Source organism: Camponotus vicinus, unplaced genomic scaffold (genome assembly GCF_025532165.1).
Source record: "Camponotus vicinus isolate PSW18456_S1 unplaced genomic scaffold, iyCamVici1.0 SCAF_6, whole genome shotgun sequence".
Classification (NCBI taxonomy): Eukaryota; Metazoa; Arthropoda; class Insecta; order Hymenoptera; family Formicidae; genus Camponotus; species Camponotus vicinus.
Window position 1 is genome coordinate 789138 of NW_028141978.1, and position 14430 is coordinate 803567.

Consider the following 14430-nt stretch of genomic DNA (forward strand, 5'->3'; position numbering starts at 1 on the left):
GTTCTCCAGCCATAATCAACATCGTGGCATTCGCGTGCTGCTGCACTTGACCGTCTTTTCGCGTCCGAGAGTCTCTCAAGAACGCGCATCATTTTTCTACGCGCGCCTAACCGTACCGCCGTGAATTTAATGAGTCTCCCTCTCGTTTCTCTCGTTTCTTTTTTTTATATACGCAGTACACACTTTGCCGCAGTCGAGTTTTAGCGAAAAAGGGATACATACGTACGTACGTGTAACGAGTAGCAATAACGGGAGCGGGAGAAAAGAACGAGACCGATTCTGGCGGTTGAACCGAATTGGAATTAAAACGAAATCAAAAACATAACAAACCACCGGGCGAGTTAGCGGGGCAAATTGGCATGAGCCGATGGCGTATCGGTGGAGAACGGGCTCTTGTTTTAAAATTCGATTCGCCCGCCCGATCTGTCTGTGGTAGAACACTATTCTGTATGTGTATATATATATATATATATATATATATATATATATATATATATGTATGATAACGCGAAATGGATGTGAGAAATGTGAAAATTTGCAGGGGCCGGTTCGCTTCTACGATAACGAAAGGAAAGCGTACATTCTTCTAAAACAATTTCAAAGTAAGTAAGTTACTCTTAGATATTGACGTAGGAATTTTAAAAGTTGCAAAGTACCTACTTCAAGCTTTCCAAAATACTAAGCCGTAGCTCGATAATTATTACGAGAGAGCTTCGAAAGAGAGATGTATTTGAACTTTTATTTAACAAAAACTTTTTATTATTATAAATTATTTGACGCGAAATACGTAAGAGTTTTAGTTAGATTGTTGTTAAAAATTATTAATCGGATTAAGCCATTTGACAAATCAATGATGTAATTTACGGGACAATGTATACCCAGCTCTCGCGAATTTGCGTCCAACTTGTAACGAAAATTTGTGATAAAATTAATTATAACAAAATACCTGAAGGATTCAAAATACGACAGAGATATATACGCGAACGTGGAAAATAAAATACCGCCGCTTACTTACTTGCCTGACGCGATTTGTCTTCATGATCTGTCGGAGCGGCAATTTTAACGCCAGCACGTTTCCTTCGTAATCAGCATTCGGCGATTAAATTGCTGGAAAAAGCGCGGGGCGGAAAAGTTAAAATCGATCCGATTCGACAATGAAAAGCATGTGCATGAAGGCCAATTTTGCCGAAATGGGTACTTTAATTCGAAGATGGAGAAGCATTATTTTAGCGCGCCTTCTCACTCAGTCAACTCACTCGACTCGTCCTTTTTAGACGGCCACGAGGTAAACGTAGGCGAGTACGATAGCATAACCGGCGTTCTGGATCTGACGAAAAACCACGCGCCGCTGTGGGACGGAAGGTCGCCACCAAAAGACCGGACCGTTCACATCATCGAGCACTCGACCGTGGACATCACGTTATACGCGGTGCTAGCCTCGGCCGCTAGTGTCGGTATCGTCATGGCATCCATTTTTCTCGCCATCAATATCAGATACCGAAATCAAAGGTGACGGCCACACACACACATCGCCGTAATACGTAATAATTAGCGAGCTCACGCATATGTATAACACGGATCTTCCATTTGTGGAAGCATCCGCCCCGATTACTTTGCCGAGAACCAACACGCTTTCACGCGCGAAACCCCATATTGCAGATACATCAAAATGTCATCGCCCCACCTCAACAATCTCATCATCATCGGTTGTATGCTGACCTACAGTAGCGTTATCTTCCTCGGACTAGACTCGCAATTATCGAGCGTGGCGGCTTTCCCATACATTTGTACGGCCAGAGCGTGGCTGCTGATGGCTGGTTTCTCGTTGGCCTTTGGCTCCATGTTTTCGAAAACGTGGCGCGTCCATTCCATATTCACCGACGTCAAGCTCAATAAGAAGGTAACGCATTCGCATCGAGGAATTCGTCGCAATTTTTGGTTCGCGAGTTGAACGAGTTGGTGTGTGTCATTCAGGTGATAAAAGATTACCAGTTGTTTATGGTGGTCGGGATACTGTTGGCCGTCGATCTCACAATCATGACGACGTGGCAGATAGCCGATCCGTTCTATCGGGCGATCAAGCAGATGCAGCCTTACGTGAGTAAGATAGAAAAAAAAAATGTGATCGCGCGTGAGAAAAAAATAAGCAATGCCGAAGAGTATAAATTCTCGTTTACCCGAAAAACTTGTCTCGATAACTCGCGAGGTCGCCTCTCGATTGCAGCATCATCCCTCCAGCGAGGATATAATAATCATCCCGGAGAACGAGTATTGTCAGAGCAATCAAATGAATATTTATCTGTGTTGCATATATGCATATAAAGGCCTTTTAATGGTAAGTTGTTGGGCTATATGTTTATATACAGGGTGTCGGGGCAATCTCCTCCCAAAAAAAGCTCTTGTAGTATTTTTTCATCGAGTACTTTTCGAGTTATGAGGCTTGAAATAATTTCTTAATTTTTACATAAACCATAAAATATCTAGTAAAATATTCATCTTTCGATTATCTTATCTTAATACTTTTATGTAATTGTTAATTGCATCTTAATACTTTTATGTAATTGTTAATTGCAAATTGAAAAAATACTTTATTATAGTGTTTTGAAAAGCTCTCGAGGTAAGCTACAAGAGCTTTTTTTTGGGAAGAGATTGCCCTGACACCCTGTATATATTATATATATATTCGCCTCGCGAATGAAAAACCGACAGACACTCATTCGATCCCATTCGGACTTTTAGATATTCGGTGCCTTTCTGGCATGGGAAACGCGACACGTTAGTATACCGGCATTAAATGACAGTAAATACGTGGGAATGAGCGTGTACAACGTTGTTATAATGTGCGTCACTGGCGCGGCTATAAGCTTCGTGCTGACTGACAAGCAGGACGCCATGTTCATAATGTTGGCGGTGTTCATTATATTTTGTAGTACAGCCACTCTTTGTCTGGTTTTTATTCCTAAGGTACGTTCCCATTTCACTCTTGTGTCTTTGCATGCTAGATAAAAAATACTGCTCGACCTCGGATAATCGAGAAAATTATTTAAACAATTAGCTGCTTCCTCCACTCATTAAATTAATATCGTATACTTGTCGGATAATAATAATTTAAATCTTACACGTTTTATTCAAGAATCCAATACTATTTCTTAATCCTCTTATATCTATTGCGTAAACTTTTGTAAAGTTTTCTTTTAAAATTTATTTCGAAATCAATGCATTTATCTAGAGCAAAACTTTTCGATATTATCCATATATACAGGGTGTCCCATTTTAAGTGTCCATCCCAAATATCTCTCTCATTTTTGATTTTAGAGAAAAATGGTTCAGACATGTTTTGTATAGTTTCGAGGGGGCCATAAGATGGTACCATTGATTTGACCTTGAAGAGTCATTTGAAGGTCACGTGAAGGTCACTTCAATTTTTTTAAATGGAACACCCTATATATTTTTACACATTCTTGTAGCTCATCTCGAGGGCTTTCCAAAACACTATAATTAAGTTAGTTTTCATTAAGTACTTTTCGAGTTATGAAGCTTGAAATCATTTCTTAATTTTACATAAACCGTAAAATATCTTGTAAAACATTCATTTTTCGATTATCTTACCTTAATACTTTTATGCACAAAATAATGAGAGGAATCAATTGGTGTAAAGAAAACACATAGTTGTTTCGAAGAAAAAAAATGTAATTTGCAATTAACAATTACATTTTTTTTCTTCGAAACAACTATGTGTTTTCTTTACACCAATTGATTCCTCTCATTATTTTGTGATTTTAAGATATTTTACGGTTTTACAAGATATTTTACGGTTTAAGTTTGTAAAATTAAGAAATGATTTCAAGCTTCATAACTCGAAAAGTACTTAATGAAAAGTAACTTAATTATAGTGTTTTGGAAAACCCTCGAGATGAGCTACAAGAATGTGTAAAAATATATAGGGTGTTCCATTTAAAAAAATTGAAGTGATCTTCACGTGACCTTCAAATGACTCTTCAAGGTCAAATCAATGGTACCATCTTACGGCCCCCTCGAAACCATACAAAACATGTCTGAACCATTTTTCTCTAAAATAAAAAATGAGAGAGATATTTGGGGTGGACACTTAAAATGGGACACCCTGTATAGTGTAAATCTCGAACACACACATTTCTTTACATTTATACAATGAGTTCAGTTAATGTTTCACATATTCTCTTTCCTTCTTATTCATTCGCGTTGTTTCACTATAAATATACGTCTGTTGTACGTTCTTGGAAGGAACTATAGAACGATAATAAACGCGTCTATCTATCTTATCCGTCTTCGGAATGAGAGCGGTGAAGTCGAGTACGAGTAACTCTCTTGGGATTTCCAGGTAATAGAGTTACGCAGAAATCCGCAAGGGGCAATAAATAAGCGGACCAGGGCGACTCTAAGGCCGATGTTAAAAATACGAAGGGACTCGACAGTCAGCGAGATCGACGAGCGTTTGAAGGAAGCGAAGCTGGCGAATAAAAAATTCCGGAAGCAACTGTTGCAAAAGGATTCCGAGCTTCAGGTAAGCTCTTTCCGTCCATCAAACTTTCAAACAGTATTACAGTAAATATTACTCCGCCGGGAAGTTGCAAAATTCTAATGCGAATCGAGCCACTTTACGCGGGTCCGTTGCACGGAATTGTCTTTGTTTCCTCAAACTCTGCGTCAAAGTAATCCGGAGAATTTTATTTTTCAATATATTATTTTTCAATATGTAACGTTATATAAAATTAAATTTCCTCTAGAAATATAACTTTGCGCGCCTCATAAAGTTTTCAATTTGCCTTTCACGCACGCATATGTACGCGTTCATAATATCTGACGTACGTTTCATTTATCCAATATATGTGCCACTTATTTCTATCTATTAAGAAAAATAATATTTGTATTAATTTATAATTTTTTCGCGAAAAGAAATCAAAATCAGTCACTTTTATCGTTTATTTTTTTTTCGAGTATATATTTGGAAATTGATAAAACGGAAAATATATTTTAAAATACACAAAATTGTGTGTTTGACATATTTAAAATGATATAATTATTAAAATGTTATAATATCGGAACACAAATAAGAGATATCAATACTATAATTAGATGTCATATACGTAATATAAAATATGCAAATAACATATAAAGAATTAATAATTAAAAACAAAGATGAATCAACAGTAAGAATGACAAATATTTAATGGAATTAAATGAAGATAATTTATTGATCGGCAATTAATTTATGTATTTATATTTTTTAATCAAGTCAGGTTTTATTATTATCAAATGGCTCGGTAGAGTAGATATTCAAAGCCAATTGAAATGACACTTGTAGCGCGCAAAAGGTTAAATCTTGAATAACAAAATGAAAATGCAAGCATCTCGGATGAAAATTTATTTCATGATCAATTGCGCTAAAATTCCCTTGATAAAAGATATGCCGTTGAATAAAATAGACGTCCGTGCATTCGACTGAGGGTCGACTGAGGGTCGATGACGGTCTTCGATTAACAGAAAAGCGAGCGACGTCCCCCACAACCTTCCTTAATTCGGTTATAAATAATCATGACGTCATTGTGCTCCGTACAGTTTGCCCTGCGAGGGTAACAATTTAAAATTATTCCAAGAAATGGTATGCTCGTTTACGTTTACGATACTTGTTTATGATACTTCATCCATCTTAATGTGTTGCGTTATGTCAAACGTGCACGCTTCGACGGAGAGGAAAATACTTACTTCATTACCTCGCATTACTTTAGGGATTTTTAAGAAGAATGGGCGAGGAAACTGCAAGTGAAACGCAAGAGGTGGTCGACACGTTGCCTGTTCCAAAGCCAGAAGAGGCCGTTAAAAGGGAAGGTAAATATTGCGTCCGATATTTTTCCCCGAAGTATCCCGTATCTCTATTTATTTATAAATCTAGGATACCGTTTCTATTAGTTTGACGCAAAATATCATTTTTGAATCAATAGAATCGAATCTATTAAATAGAATAAAAAAGCGATACATCCATATACAATAATATCAAACACAGTTTTTTTTGTCGAAATAACTTATCGATTAAAATGGTTGTAGGCTATCGTTTCGATATATTTTTTCTATCTAGAAAAAAAGTTTTTTTAAACTTATTTTTTACGTACACTACACTTCTAATTTGATTTAAAGTGATTTAATGGAAAAAAAGCGTGCGTATTCTTCCCTTTAAGCCTCAAAGCGAATAAAATAATTAAATCACCATAAAGCAATAATTTTGTTTTATTTGACAGGACCATCAATAACCACCGAAACGACTGATGTTTCAATGTCCATATGCAGCTTGAACTCATCAACTGTTTCGCAGCCTGAGGGCGATTACGTCAACGTGGATCAAGTAACAAAGTACGTAGCTACGTTTGATATTAAACCGCCTTTAGATTTCAACCCCTTTTCCGGAATACGGAATCAATCATCGCATAGAGGACTCAAAAGCGGTAATTAATCGCTTAGATATTTGAAAATGCAATATAGTACCGGACAATTGAAACTATAAACTATGAAAATTAAATTAACATAATTATAGTTCTCGAAGACGTATTTAATTTAATAATACTTTTTGACCAAATAGAAAACTTGAAAATTCCGTTCAACTCCAAGCCAACTTTTGCCGTCTCGATAAATTCATGCATTCTCAGATAAAGAAAATTAAGAAATTTCAATTAAACTAGAATAGTCGAGGGATAATTCGGTGACGATTCCGTCTATCCTCCTGACCTCGTTCCCAAAGTCCCCGATGTACCCGGTCCGCCGTCCATCCTCAAGGTAGTCGCGTGGTGCTCGTTTTAGGAAAAGGACGTCCATCACGAAAGCCACGTCAATCACCATCGACAACGAACGAGTGGCTGTGACGGCCCAGATCGAGGAGAGCTCTTCTCCGGGCGTCGAGACAGCCGCGGACGGGTTCCCGCCGCCGCCCCTGCCGTCAACGACGATGACAATAGCGATGACAACGACGACGATGACGACGACGACGACGGCGACGGTGCCGACGACGACGCACTCGAGGCACACGTGCGTCGCGGACGCGTCGCGACGCAGGAGCGTCTCCGACGAGGCCGGCAAGACGAGCGAGCCGACGTCGCTGATGCGCAACAGAAGCCAGGAACCGTTGCCGAACGACGCCGCGACGACGACGACGCGCTACGACTTCGTGCCGCCGGTCGTCGAGGAGAGCGACTCCGTGATCCTCGAGGAGACGGAGATCGCGAGGCACGTGTGTCGCGTGAGGAGACGGAGCAAGGACGAGCGCAGAGCGAAGCTATCGACGCCGCCGCCCACCAAGAACGTGTCCTTTGGCGAGCTTCACGAGCAGAGCTACATCGAGCAGGTCATCATGCCGTTCCCGTTGACGCAGTACGTGCCGAATCATCGGCATGCCGGTAAGACTCGACGATCCTCGGACTATAAGTATCATATAAGAGAAGTAAAGATACCGATTTTTAAATCTATAATTATTTCAAGAAATAAATATACAGGGTGGGCCATTTTAATCCATCCACGGGAATATCTCCTTAGGTAGGGGCGATAGCGGAAAATGTCTCAAACAAAAGTTGTATGGCTTGAAGGGGGCCATAAGATGGTATCATTGGTTTTACCTTGAAAAGTCGTTTGAAGGTCACGTGAAGGTCACCTCTAACTTTTTAAATGGGACACCCTATATACTTTTGCATATTTTTGTAACTTGCCTCGAGAGCTTTCCAAACACTATAATTAAACATTTTTTCATTAAGTACTTTTCGAGTTATGAGGCTTGAAATAATTTCTTAATTTTACATAAACCATAAAATATCTGGTAAAATATTCATTTTTCGATTATCTTACCTTAATACTTTTATGTACAAAATAATGAGAATAATCAATTAGTGTAAAGAAAACATACAGTTGTTTTTAAGAAAAAATATGGAATTGTTAATTGCAAATTACATATTTTTTCTTAAAAACAACTATGTTTTTTCTTTACATCAATTGATTCCTCTCATTATTTTGTACATAAAAGTATTAAGGTAAAATAATCGAAAAATGAATATTTTACTAGATATTTTATGGTTTATGTAAAATTAAGAAATGATTTCAAACCTTATAACTCGAAAAGTACTCAATAAAAAAATACTTTATTATAGTGTTTTGGAAAGCCCTCGAGATAAGCTACAAGAATATGCAATAAAAAATAGGGGGTTCCATTTAAGAAATTGACGGTGACCTTCAAAGACTCTCCAAGGTCAAATCATTGCCACCATCTGATGGTCCCCTTCAAGCCATACAACTTTTGTTTGAAACATTTTTTTATTTAACGCACCGTTTCGGAGATATTTGTGCGTATTATTTAAAATGAGACACCCTGTATATATTAATATTTTTCTTGACATTCTGCGCAAGAGTTAAAACTTGCCGCATGAAAATAAAGGCTGCGTAAGGATGTGTCGAAGTCGCGGGATCTTTCTTCTCGGCCTGAGGCGCGGGCGCGATCGAGACAATCGAATTTTCTGTCGGCAGAAAAGTACGAGGAGTCGATGTCGAGCATCATCCAGCGCTCCATGTCGGAGCGCTCGCGGGAGAAGTGCCTGCGGTTGCACATCAGCGGCGGCCACCCCATCGTCGAGTGCTCGCACCGGGTCGCGCGCCGGATGTGCCGGCACGCGGGCTCGAAGCTGCGCCACCAGGCGCGACTGGAATACGTGCAGAGCACCCCAAACGTGGCGACGATGCACAACGGCAAGCACGTCGCGGCCAATTCGCGCGGCGGAACCGCCGACGTCAACGGTATCGCAAAAGTGTCCTGATACTTTCCATGCAACAGCAGCATTCAAACTAGCAGCTAGAAAACGTTTTCTTACGAAAGATTGCGGTTGCGTTAACCCTTTCGCCGCTGTTGGCGCCTTTAGGCGTTCGATATTTTTATTATTATTATTGAAATATCTTCGTACTAGTAACTGATATGCTTTACGCGACAGCGGAATTTTATAAAATTTTATAAACTGTCGTGTATCAGTCACGGCTAAATATGTGTCGTCTATCAGACGCGCTCCACATTAGACTTTGCTGTAGCGAAAGGGTTAAATATATTTGAAAAATATTAGTCAAAAATCCATTAGTGGAATACGTCTTTTGATAAGAGATATCGCAGATTTTTTTGCCGCAAATACTGTTGCATTCGCGTCGAAGTAGAGCGAGAAAAATCCGCAGGTTTCATTACGATAAGAGAAAATAATAAATATCTTTGAGGCATTAGATTAATGACACGAAAAAAAAATCAGAAAACAATTATATATACGTTACGTCTGCATTAATCTTTGAGATTAATTTTGAGTTATTAAAATTAAAAAAATTATTAGTACGCTCCAAGAGATCACATACCTGTGCCATTACAGCGCACTCGGATGAATTAAAGGCATATATTCTAAAGCGGAAACGAGCATTTAATAACGAAATCCAGTTAAACAGCAAACTAATCAGATCTAAATGGCGATATAATTGTAACAGTACAATTATTCGTACCTCAAATATATAGCAGGTTAAATTGATACAGCTTAAATTAAATTGGATGTAATTGTCTGATATTTCAGATTTTCATTACTCGGATGAAATATATGTACCGAGGAGCGTCTACGTGTACGTCTGCAACGTATATATATATATATATATATATATATATATATATATATATATATATATCGTGTCCTAAATATTCGTATCTCGGATATGGTAGACGCGATGCAATTTGCTCAAACTTGTCTATCTTCGCGAACACGACGCCATGTGTACTCGATTTTGGCGCGGATGCAACACAAGTCAGAATCCGTAGAGTCGTCCACGATCGATCCCGATGTCGTTGCTTGCAGGTGATTCCGCGGTGAACGTCTCCAAGATGTACAGCGCCGTGTCGGACGGCGAGCTGCTGGATCTGACGATCCTGCCGATCTTTCAAAAGCTCCTCACCGAGCGGCACAAGAGCACTGCCAGGCGGGGCTATCGCTCGAATATAGCTAGTTGCCCGAATATATCCATCAAGTGCGACATCGTCGAGTATCTCTAACACGTGTCCATCCGGCGACCCGATCAGCGGCATCACCGACACTCGCTCACGTTTCCTCACGTCACACTGGACTCACTATCGGTAGGGTGTGTTAGATCGGTTGTCTAAGTTGATTAAAACGAGTTAATTGATCTCGCGCGAGCGACGATTCTCTATGACAAATCATTGTTAAGTTGAAGATACTTGGTATATCGAGTGGCGTTTATGCCGTTCCGTTAACTCATTTATAAGAATGATGACGTGGACAGCGTCTGTCCACGTGGGTTAATCAATTCGCTCCGTCTCTCGCGTTCTCACTCGGCATTTAATATTACGATAAAGCGAATGAAAATTAAACAAAAAAGAAAAAGAAAAAGAGAAACACGTGAATAATGTAACGCTCTAGTAAAATAATAATAATAATAATAATTGTCTCGAATGTCTCGTACAATTCTCAGCAAGAGGTGCAAGAGAGACGACGGTCGACGATTAAAGGTAAGACTTTTTCTATAATACACACGGGATATTTTCTAACGCGCGACGATGATTATTTAAGCGTAAGACTATATAATGGATAAAAAAAAAAACGAAGAAAATAATAACGAAAAATCGGTGAAAATCCTCTCACGAAGACACACACGAACACACACACACGCACACGCACACGCATACACTCTTGGAAGTCTCACCGAAATTTCAGTCTCACTCGCGTTGCTTGGTTTTCTTTTTTAAACGTAAACGAAATAAGCGTAAACGGATTCGCGCGCGATACTATCGAGCACACATACACTTAGTTAAACGTCAGTCAATAGGTCTCTTGTATCTCATTAGTGACACACGCGACGTGTTATACGCGACGTGTAACAAACACTGCGGGGAAGCGCAAACGAGGGAAAAAAAAGAAAACTTCATGTATAATATCCGTGGTATAATACATACACGCATGGTTTTTGGAAGCGAAGTCGGGATGAAAGGTAGGACATTGGGGGTCGTCTATGCAATCGATATAACGTATTGCTTTCGGGGTAGAAAAGTGGGGGAAGTGGCGAGAGGGAGGGAAGAGGAAGGGGGAGGGAAGAGTAAACCCTAGCAGCGAACAAATATTGTTTAAATATTTCTTAGTACGACCGAAGAATATTTTTGTGACGCGACTTTAAAACATTGAACTAGTTCTAGTTGATGCGATATCAATTAATGAATAATATACCTTCGAGATATTTACAAGACGAATTACAAAAGAAAAAAAGAAAAAGAAAAAGAATATTCGTTAGTCGCGGGGATGGGAAGGGAGATGACTCGACGCCGTTACAATGATTTTCGTCTTCAGGATTTCATCTCGTTCATCGATCGCGACGAGGACGAGAACACGGCTCCCGAGGAAAATAAAAGGAGGTCGCGTCTAAAGCGTCGCCGTCGGCTAACAAATGTTCCTCTTCTTCTCCAATAGACATACATATATCTATATAAGAATTGTTAAGGAAAAGATATCGAGAGCATGTTAATTAGACGCGTTCTCTCCTTCGGACGCTCCGTTTTCACGAAAAAAAATCTCGCCAAAATCTCAGGCCGAGGGAAGGCGGCGGAGAAAAGCGCGACACTTTACAAATACTACTAAAGTAAGTTTCCCCTCGCGTACATTTCTAAAATGAATAACTATGTGTTTGTAAAAAAATATATGTTACAAAGTAATATATTCATTGAATATTTCCTATACACGTGTATATATATACATATATATGTATATATATATACAGGGTGTCCCATTTTAATCGATCACCCCGAATAACTTTTATTTTTGATAGAAAAAAATATTTCAGACAAAAAAAACCCTTAATTATTTTTAAAAAATATGTAATTTGCAATTAACAATTACATTGAGATAAGATAATCGAAAAATGAATATTTTACGGTTTATGTAAAATTAAGAAATTATTTCAAGTCTCATTCGAAAAGTACTCAATGAAAAAATACTTTATTATAGTGTTTCGGAAAGCTCTCGAGATAAGCTATAAGAGTAAGCAATAAAAAATAGGGGGTTCCGTTTAAGAAATTAAAGGTGACCTTCACATGATCTTTAGACGACTATCCAAGGTCAAACCAATGACACCATCTTATATCCCCCTTGAAGCCATACAACTTTTGTCTGAAACGTTTTTTTCTACAATCCAAAATAAAAAAGTTATTCGGGGCGATCGATTAAAATGGGACACCCTGTATACACATACACACACTTAACTCGGCGCATCTAGCCAATCTTAGGAAATAATTACATAACGGTTTCATCAGGCATATTTCGTTCTCCGCTAGGGTGCTGTGTTCAAAAAAATACATACCTCGAAGAGAGTGTGGTGGCGGAGCATATTAATATAAATACCTTCGGGTACATTTCTAGAACTGATAATTATCGAATCGAATCAATGCATGCATTGTCAATTGCCCCATATCCTTTCGTTTTCTACGAAAAGAAAATAATAATAATAATAATAAAAAACAAGGATTGTTATCCTGCATCGGAGAAACATCCAAAGATCCTCTCGCGGAAAAGCGAGAATCGAAAGCCCCTTCTACTCTAAAACGGGGTCGGATCGCATCGGCGGGAATAAAATGCGCGCTTGAGTGGTAACGGATACCATGCTCCTCTTTACACGAGTGAGATCTAGTTTTTCTAGTTATTTCAACTTGCGAGTGAACTCATTAAAGGTAGAGCCTCAGGTATTTCTGTAAGAAATTCTTGAGTTCTTCTTGAATCGTGGGATTTTGCAGACGGAACGACCCGTGACATATATTCACGACTAAAGTGAAAGAAATTAAAGAAGTTCAAGAGGAAAAAAAAAAAAAAGAGATGAAATCTTTTTCAGCAGGATGCGCAGTTAGTCGTTCTCTCATGTAACGCTACCCCGTTTTACGGTATCAAGATATCATGAAAGATTTGCGATGAAAATTTAGAGATATAACGAGATTTAAAGTTCATCAAGGACGACATCGCGACTTTCTCTCTCTTTCTCTCTTTTTCGATAACGTGTCGTTTTTTGAACTTTTAGTACGGCATTTTTGGTGCGGAAAAATTCAAGGTGTTAAGGTACAAATCATTTCCGGTCGATATATTTCCGGCCGATACGCATGACGAAACATTCAACGAAGCGTTTGTACTCGTATTCCTACCATTAGACTCATCCTGTAATAATTACGTAAGCCAGTAGTGTCGCCAATGGATAAGCCAAGCCAAAAGTTTTTTATAAATTATTGCGAGGAAGAAAAAGAAAAAAAGAAGATGATCCAGTACACATATATGGGACTACGTTTGCAGAGAACTCGAAGGCGATTAAGCGAGCGTGACAATGGAAGAACGCTCTCCTTTTTTTTCGAAATTCATACATCACTGTGACATACGAGTGTATCTCTGTGAAAAATGGACGAATTAAAAGCGATCGACTGGAACTTGTTCTGTAAAAATCCAATTGCTGCTCCTCGAAGCTAGAAATACCGGTGCTAAAAGTCTGTACTCCGCTCTCCTACTTCTTCTTGTCGTATAGATCTGAAAGTTTTTTTCCGATTCTTCTGAGAAGAAATTCACGTGATTCGAGCAATCGAATTTCTAACGAGAAATGAAATCAATTATACGAATTGAGAATCTAATTTCGCAAGAAATCTATTCCTGCCGATTTCTTTTAATTCAAGTATTTCCTACGACGAGAACTCGAACGGTTTAATCATCAGCAAGCGTTACTAGCAAGGTGACGGACTTTGGTGAGGCGGGGAGGAGGGGAGGGGGCGAGGATTTGTTAACGTTGTTACACTTTTGTATGTTATACTACTTACATTTCTACCTGTATATATATACATATATATATTTTCGCAAGAGACAATGCATGTATCGTCAATTATCATGCGTTCAAAGTATCCCACATCATACCTCCATTTTGAAAGAACTCTGCAAAAAATAAGTAAGTTTAAAGGAATCGGGGAGGAAGGAAATTCATTTTGTGAGAATGAAACTAAGCAGCATGTCCCGTTCTTTTAGCTTGCCTATTTTTTGCAGCAGAAGTATAAAGTAGTTTACGAGTGCACTTACGAGACGATCAGACTTGTCGTAATGTGAGAGATCGATAGAGCATACCGGATAAAGATAGGATTCTTACCAGTTACGAGGGCACGTGTGATATCTTACTATCTAAAGTCTATCGAGGTAATTGCGCAAGGCGATCTTAATGTTCACCGCTGTCTACTCTCAATAAAGTGGCTGTCATTCAATAAGTATTTTGCGTTTTATATGTCATTATTCAGTCGAGATTATCCCGATTAATTAGTCGTTAAATTTTCCGTTTCTCGGCTCTGAAAATTTAAATCAAATTCATTTAATTTGAGAAATTATA

At 38.8% G+C, this 14430-nt stretch overlaps 1 protein-coding gene across 3 annotated transcripts in view; it reads left to right on the forward strand.

Moving 5' to 3' along the window:
- The window catches only part of Gaba-b-r2 (gamma-aminobutyric acid type B receptor subunit 2), a 38637-nt gene extending 25759 nt beyond the window's left edge, over positions 1–12878 (forward strand). For all 3 annotated transcript variants that reach the window (XM_083102892.1, XM_083102893.1, XM_083102894.1), the window contains 12 exons: positions 542–602; positions 1275–1509; positions 1660–1900; positions 1975–2097; positions 2225–2335; positions 2740–2964; positions 4361–4543; positions 5769–5868; positions 6276–6387; positions 6832–7424; positions 8539–8805; positions 9885–12878. In XM_083102892.1, coding sequence (XP_082959018.1) covers positions 542–602; positions 1275–1509; positions 1660–1900; positions 1975–2097; positions 2225–2335; positions 2740–2964; positions 4361–4543; positions 5769–5868; positions 6276–6387; positions 6832–7424; positions 8539–8805; positions 9885–10078 — 2445 coding nt within the window. In that variant the 3' untranslated portion in view covers positions 10079–12878. The remainder of the gene's footprint in view (positions 1–541; positions 603–1274; positions 1510–1659; positions 1901–1974; positions 2098–2224; positions 2336–2739; positions 2965–4360; positions 4544–5768; positions 5869–6275; positions 6388–6831; positions 7425–8538; positions 8806–9884) is intronic.
- Positions 12879–14430: the final 1552 nt, after the last annotated feature.